The sequence below is a fragment of the Triticum aestivum genome, chromosome 2B (genome assembly GCF_018294505.1).
Source record: "Triticum aestivum cultivar Chinese Spring chromosome 2B, IWGSC CS RefSeq v2.1, whole genome shotgun sequence".
Taxonomy (NCBI): domain Eukaryota; kingdom Viridiplantae; phylum Streptophyta; class Magnoliopsida; order Poales; family Poaceae; genus Triticum; species Triticum aestivum.
Window position 1 is genome coordinate 123,334,810 of NC_057798.1, and position 7,470 is coordinate 123,342,279.

A 7,470-nucleotide genomic window follows, 5' to 3' on the forward strand; every position below is an offset into this window, starting at 1 on the left:
CAGAAGGAAAATCGCGAGAGATATTTCGTCCCGGACGCGTCCGCCCCGACGACAGACGAACAGCAGAGAAAAGGTAAGCGAGAACGCCGAGAATTGGCCGCGATGCTCTCTCCACAGATCTGTGGCGACCTTGACGTGGTTGTAGTGATCTAGATCGGTGCCCGGGCCCGAGCTGATGATCGGAAGCTGATTGGTTTGCTTTTGCGTGTAGTGAGGTGATCATGAGCACCATGGCGATGTCGGCGCTGAACCCGGACGCGCCCATGTTCATCCCGGCGGCGTTCAAGAAGGTGGAGGACTACTCGCCCGAGTGGTGGGAGCTGGTCAAAACCACCGCCTGGTTCCGCGACCACTGGTTCCGCCAGCACCAGCTCTACGAGGACCTCGCCGACGACGTCGACGACGTCGCCGCCCTCCTCCCCGACGACTCCGTCGACCTCCTCGACGCCGACGACCTCTTCTACTCCCCGCCGTCGCCCCAGCCCCAGCCCGACTTCTACCACTACAAACCAGCAGGTACGGTTCGGTACACCTCTCACCGTCTCCTCCTCGCCAGAGCAGCAGAGGTAGTATGGCAGCAGCGGGAAGCTAACCGGGATCGCTCTGAATTTGCAGGGTTCGGCGGCGACATGGACGCGGTGCTGAAGACGCTGAGCCTGAACTCGCCGAGGGGCGGTGGCCCGGCACCAGCCTGGGCGCCGATGAGGCACGCCGAGAAGCCGGCGCAGCACGTCAGCCCCAGGGCCGGCGGCGGCGCCCGCCGCGCCATCCACCAGCCTCGCTAGAAGCTAAACGAGCGCTGCTGCTGCTGCTGTGTAGTGTAACCTTCAGTTCAGTTCAGTTGGGTTCAGTCTAGTCTCTCCCTGCATCTGTGTATACAGCTGAAAAATGAAGGGGAAAACAAACTGCAGGCCCCTGCTTGCTAGCTAGTGCTCTCCCTTCCCTTGTAGCTCCCCTCCTCCCGTGTTCAGAAATGGTCAAGAACAAAAGCAAAAAAAAAAAGATCATGTGTAATTCTATGATGAGATGGTAATCAGGTCCAACGCTAGACCTTTTCTCAAGTTAGGATTGGAAGTGGGGGTGAAGGGCCCCACCCCACTGAAAATCAGGGGGCGATTAGGATTAGGATTTGGCAAGTTACGTAACCCTTCGTAGGAGTTTACGTAGGTTTAGCATTTTCGTTTCTCAAGTCCTTCTCTCTTTTGGCTTGCTTCCACTGTGTTTTTTCCTGATTTTGTGCATGATTCTTCACTGTCTGTGATTGCCATGAAGAGCTTAAAATAGAAGGTGAGAGAGAGATCACTTTGGTTGATTCTGCCATCAAGAGCTTAACATGGAAGTGATTGATCAGGAAGGTTTCCGAGGGAGATCCCTTTGTCCGATTTGGCCATCAAGAGCTTAAATTGGAAGTGATTGGTCAAAGAAAGTATATCCGGCAGAGATCACTCTGTATCGGTGCATAAGAGGAAATGGCATTTGTGGAGATCACCTTTATTGAGCAAGATACCTATGTACAACACGTAGTAGAGGCAAACAAGAAGCTGCTTTTAGACTCATGTCGGATAGAGAGGCCTTGTTTGTTTCACTCTAGTAGGAAAAATCAGAACCTGAAACAAACAACTATTTGAAATCAGCCTTGCCAGTGAAGCTGAATCTAGATTCGGGCCATTCAGTGTGAATTCAGAATCAGCTTCACTAGTGAAGCGAATCCACATATGATTCGAAGCCAGTTGAAGCTGAAACATTTAGCCCTGCATTCTCCATGCCTCTTTTTTTCAAATGAGCGGTTGCATCACAGGCATGGCAGCTCGGAAATACAGGCATTCTACTTGATCATCTGACACCATCATGAGCTTAGCAGTTTGAGAAGCTCCAAGAATGCATGTATGGTTTTGTGAAGTGGAAGGAAAGCAATATGCAGCAGGAAGGAGAACACTGGCCGTCACGAGATATCAACTGAACTGTTAGGTAGTACCAAAGTCAAGCGACCCAGCCAAGCACAGCACAAGTGGATGCTAGTTTGAATGGGTTAGTGGTCTGCACGTATGGAAAGAACGAATTCAGCAGGTCGTTGTTCAAAGTCTTGTATACATGCCATAGATCAAATAATAAAGCACTGACGTTTGGCTGCTGGAAGAACCGATGACCAGGATTCAACACCTTGAAATGGAAATGCTTTCAAGCTTTTGCCAATTGACCAGTGACTCTTGCAATTGTTCTTTCTATTTGATTGCTAAAGCTTTGACATCAACAAAAACCAGATACCGGATTTTCGAGAAGAAATGGCTCTCTCTTTGGTTGCTAAAGGTTTGAGATCGACAAAACCCAGATGCCAGCATTTCCAGAAGAAATGGTGCATGGTCGGCCATCCAATCGTGAGCCGAAGACTGGCCACTTTCAATTAGGTTGCCTAAAATGTAAAGAAGTGCACACATCACATCGCCATAACACCAGCACACAGGATGAATTGCTAGCAACCTCATGGTTACCAAGATGACCAGGTGCATTTTACAGGACCTCAAAAATGGGCTGAGCGGGAAAGCCCACCCCCCTCATCACTACGTTACCAAGCATATATAAATAGGGTCACGCAACCAGGGTACTTGACACACTCAATTCTTCGGTTACACGGCAGCTACCATTTAACACAACCATAGTTAGACAGTATAACTCACTGTTCCAGCAATGAGAGGAAGGGGGCAATCAACCGCATGGTAACACCAGACTTAAACTTGCTCGTAGAACAGGATATACGCTGGGTTATGCAACACCTTGTTCACATTGATGGGCATGACATGGCCGTCATCGAACCGAAGCCACTGCCCACCGTCACGCTTCGCATCAGCAGTGTAATGGCCCCTGGACGGGCCGCTCCCGTGATGAGTGATGGTTGCAACAAGCTCGTATCTTCTACCCTGCACTCAACCAAAGGAGGGATGTTAGATGTAGTAATCAATGTGTATCCATGAAACAGCTGTTACATCTGATTTTACAAAGGGCTGTACAAACTTATAAAGAGGTCTAATCCCCACACGCCGCGGGATCAAGGATAAAGAAGACAAGATGACAAAAGTATAATTGACCAGATAGTAGATACACCAACTATATTGGCAATAATAAAATAGAGTATCAAGGAGATTATCACCTCTGATGATGGTGAGCTCAGCAGATCCCAATTGAGGACCAGTTCAAGAGGGAAGTGGAGTGGCTTGTACAGTTTAGTACACCCACGATTTCCATAACTGAACCTCTTCAAGTGCAGTATCATTATCTTTGAAAGCTCGTGTATCTTGAATGATTTCCTAGCTGTCACCACTCCGGCCTGCAACATCAAGTTTCATCAGTCAATATTATAGCTGATTTCAAAAGGATAATAATTGTGAAGAGAACCATACTGTTGCACTGAGGTGTATAGTACAGAGGTATAGTTCAACAACCTAGTTTCAGCTTATAGCGGTATCAACAGAGTACTAAGATTTAGATCAAAGAAGGCAACCAACCAACCAGGTACTCCCTCCGTTCCTAAATATAAGACCTTTCAGGGATTCCACTATAGACTACATACAGAGCAAAATGAGTGAATCTACACTATAAAGTATGTCTATATACATCCGTATGTAGTTCATAGTGGAATCTCTAAAAGGTCTTATATTTAGGAACGGAGGGAGCTTATAATATAATGCATCAGAGATGAATGGCGCTAATGCAGAGTGCATGATGTCCCTTATATGTAATGAAATAATGTAAGCAAATTCTCTGACAAGCTAAGTAATTGCAAAATTCAGGAGTCAAAACTACTGAGACAGATTTCAGTAAGAACCTTTCCAGCAGTTGTTCTGTATCCTTCCAAAGATTCAGGGGTGGAAAACAGATGAAGTGCATCGTCAAGAGTTTGAACAGCATCTGGAAATATATCAAGATGGAGCAGCAGGAAAGGCTGAACGGTTGCTGACGCTTTGTTACCTATAATAAATCCAAAAAGAAGATACAGCATGAGGGTAAGAAACTGCATAACTGAAACTCCCTCAATTTTTGCCAACAACGCTAATGATTTCAATTTACAGTGAGAATTTGCTTCAGATAACCGACACAAATCTAATGCAGGTTTCTGACAACAATGATAAGGAACTTCTTAGCGCAAATGAACAGTTGACGTGTTTTTTTATTTAAAGTTCAAGGATAAGCAAAAATGTTTTTTCCTTGACAGCACTTCTGCATGTTTAAGAAACATAAATCTATTACAAGCTATAAGGCACTAGTATTTCCAGGGAAAATTTTACACAAGCACAAATGTAGCTAGAATCAGGAGATAAAACCTTTCCAAAAGGGCATCTAGTTGATAGATCAGAGTTAAAAGAAAATGACTGAAATTTCTCAGCACAAGAAATAGTTACCTGCAGCTTTCACTACACTTTGCAGCTTGCCTCCAAAAATAGCACTTAGATCGGAGGGAACAAAACTCTGCGTTCTCATGATTGCAGATTTGTTCTTCCTACCTACAGTCTCCCAGGCATCGTCATCATCAGAAGAAACAACCATACCTTCCTTTGAATTTGAACCATTGCCATTAAGCCTCAACAGTTCATCATGCATTCTATCCATGGCAAAACTTAGGAACTCTTGGGCATCTTCTTGTCTGCAGAAAATGCAAAGCATCATAAACTGAATTAAGAAGCCCTGTTACTAGGAAAATAAAATTTTAACGCATGATATTTAATGTAACACAAAATAAGAGCAGCATGCATAATGTCCATGCATTCAATGCAGCAAAATATATTGTTGAACAAATTTCAAACTAAGATGGCATCTATCTCAGTTTCATGTTCCACAAGTTTCAAGATAGATATTACTGGGAAGCTTCTGATTCTACTGCAAGTCATCATGCTCATAAGCATTGGTAATAGTTTCAATGTCAAATTTGGTTTCCAGTAGGGACAAACGGGATACATGATGATACTGATAGGATCCATGTTTTGCTATACAAAAAGATGCTAAAAATAAGCACAAACAGGAAAAAAGAATGCTATTCTCAAGTAGTACCTATGACATCCAAACAATTAGTGTCTCATTTCATCAATTTCACTTCAAAAAATAATAACCAAGAACAGCGTCAACTTACCTTGGCCGAGCAGATGTTCCAGCCGGTACATCTGGAGTAAAATTTCTCAGAACTTGATCGAACATGGTAGGATTGATTACTTTTGCAGCGACTAAAGCAAACCTCTCATCTTTCTTCATAGTGGACTCGTCAAGTACATCAAACTGAGAGACGAGCTCAATGAATGCACTCAGAGTAGGGTAGCCAGCCTAAAATTAGCAGTAGTCAGAACAAAATCAAATGAAATCAGCAGAGAGGACATTGAACTGATTCATTTAGGTAGTAATACCTTGGGTATAGTCCGGTTCCTCAGGTCTTGTACAAGCTGAACAAAAGGGAAGCATGAAAGGAAAGCCTGCAAAGTTGCATTCAGGAAGCATATATTTCCTGTATTCTTCAAACCATGAGGAAGCAACGGCTTATTCTGATAGGCTTCCTTATTCAAACTTGTGACGGACTCATCTGCTGGAGCTGCAATAATAGGTGCATCAGCACCTGTGCTTCCATTCTCAGTTACTAACATAGCTGAACTGCTGCTTTCTGTACATCTGAGACCATCATGGTGCGGCCCTGGCCCTTCAATTGGTGTTGAACTGCTAATGCTCTTGATAGGCGCAACTGAAGGAACCACAGATTCAGTTTTCTTTACAGTGTTAGCAGGGGCGGGTGAAGGAACTGTAGCTTCAGCCTTCTTCACATTGTTGACAGGCACGGGTGAAGGAACCGTAGCATCAGCCTTCTTCACATTGTTGACAGGCCCAGGTGAAGGAACCGTAGCTTCAGCCTTCTTCACATTGTTGACAGGCCCGGGTGAAGGAACCGTAGCTTCAGCCTTCTTCACATTGTTGACAGGCACAGGTGAAGGAACCGTAGCTTCAGCCTTCTTCACATTGTTGACATGCCTCGCTGAAGGAACGGTAGGTTCAGCCTTCTTCACATTGTTGGCAGACACAGCTGAAGGGGCCGTGGCTTCAGTCTTCTTTACATTGTTGGCAGGCCCAGCTGAAGGAGCTGTGGCTTTAGTCTTCTTTACATTGTTGACAGGCCCAGCTGAAGGAACCGTAGCTTCCTTCTTTACATTGTTGACAGGCCCAGGTGAAAGAGCCAGAGCTTCATTTTTCTTTGCATCATTGACAGGACGAGCTGAAGGAACTGGAGCTTCAGTCTTCTTTAAATTGCTCAAAGGGCCAGCTAAAGCAACCGTTGCTTTGGTCTCCTTTAAATTGCCGACAGGCCCAGCTGAAGGAACCGAAGCTTCAGACTTCACATTCTTGAGAATACCATTATTAGGAGAAACTTCGGCAGGAAATCCATTGAACAGCACTGGCCCACCATTTGGTAAGGTAGATGCTACAGCTTCCTTCTTACTACTGCCAGCGAGATCCTTTGTATGGCCATAAGTTGGTTTTGGAGAATGGGCAGAGCCTTCAGAGATAGCATTTGCCCCTTTCTCTAAACTTAGCACAGAAAAATTCAGTGACCCAAACTGGATCTCAGGTAGTTCCCATGATTTCTCCTCACTTTTAGCAGGCTGCCCCTGGAACAACTTGGTCTCATCCTCCGTGAAGGACCCAAACAACACAACCTGCATTACAGAAGAAACTATGATGAGAACAAATGACTACCTGAAAAACTTTGAGCATTAAAGCAGCTTGTGTAGCGTCCAAACAACAAATATAGCAAGATATCAGTGTTAACATTGCTAGAAAAAGTGTATCTTTAACCGCTCTTATACGACTTTCACGCCGGCTGTCTGGCCTAAGGAAACTCAACTCTGGATCCCATCTGATCATACACACTTCCATAATGTGTACTCCACACGCCTCCAAGCAACAACATTTTTAAGCGCTGATCATCTACGTAACCACCAAATAAGCCTACATCATCAGCGCTACGGCATCTAGTACCACAAGCATGCTTCACGCACGCGGTAGCATCACATCAGCCAGGCTAGCTAGTGCTCCGAAACGGCAAAACCGCATCAATTCACCGAGGCCACCCAACCAGAAACCGTCCCCGCCGTAATTAATGCGGCGCCAGAGCGCGGCGGCAGCATCAAGGACTAATTAAACCACGCGATTAATCAATGTGCATGCGCACGAAAGATGCGGCGAGCGGATGTATGGATGTGGGATGTATACCTTGTCGGCGCCGCTCATCTCCGCTGCGGTGAGGGGACCGTGCACTGGGCGGGTGTGGGGGTGGAGCTGACCGCGCGGGGACCCGCCTGGGAGCAGAGGGAGCCGAGGCGGCGGGCGGGAGACATCAAAGGGGGCGGCCGGCCGCGGGGGGTGGCGCCTAGATGCCGGCGGCCGCGCTGCCCTGCCGGCCACAGGAACGGCGCGGCGCGGCGGCGCGGGGGGCTGGGGGCC

General features: G+C 46.3%; 2 protein-coding genes across 2 annotated transcripts in view; one reads left to right on the plus strand and one right to left on the minus strand.

Annotated features, from left to right (window-relative positions):
• On the plus strand, positions 1–1,061 carry LOC123043845 (protein EARLY RESPONSIVE TO DEHYDRATION 15). The gene is made up of 3 exons (XM_044466437.1): positions 1–73; positions 212–516; positions 616–1,061. Exons 2-3 carry the CDS (start codon positions 222–224, stop codon positions 783–785), a joined length of 465 nt encoding a protein of 154 aa, XP_044322372.1. The 5' UTR covers positions 1–73; positions 212–221; the 3' UTR covers positions 786–1,061.
• A 1,378-nt stretch (positions 1,062–2,439) lies between these two features.
• The window catches only part of LOC123043844 (ubiquitin carboxyl-terminal hydrolase 24), a 5,460-nt gene continuing 429 nt past the window's right edge, over positions 2,440–7,470 (minus strand). The window contains exons 2-8 of the mRNA XM_044466436.1: positions 7,240–7,458; positions 5,388–6,683; positions 5,120–5,307; positions 4,395–4,636; positions 3,821–3,963; positions 3,146–3,322; positions 2,440–2,915 (exon numbers count right to left, since the gene is read on the minus strand). Coding sequence (XP_044322371.1) covers positions 2,727–2,915; positions 3,146–3,322; positions 3,821–3,963; positions 4,395–4,636; positions 5,120–5,307; positions 5,388–6,683; positions 7,240–7,257 — 2,253 coding nt within the window. The 5' untranslated portion in view covers positions 7,258–7,458 and the 3' untranslated portion in view covers positions 2,440–2,726. The remainder of the gene's footprint in view (positions 2,916–3,145; positions 3,323–3,820; positions 3,964–4,394; positions 4,637–5,119; positions 5,308–5,387; positions 6,684–7,239; positions 7,459–7,470) is intronic.

Bases quoted from the DNA above. Each gene is read 5' to 3' on its own strand.
- LOC123043845 (XM_044466437.1), top strand. From the start codon at position 222: ATGAGCACCATGGCGATGTCGGCGCTGAACCCGGACGCGCCCATGTTC. The intron at 517-615 runs GTACGGTTCGGT...CTGAATTTGCAG, and splicing joins CTACCACTACAAACCAGCAG to GGTTCGGCGGCGACATGGAC.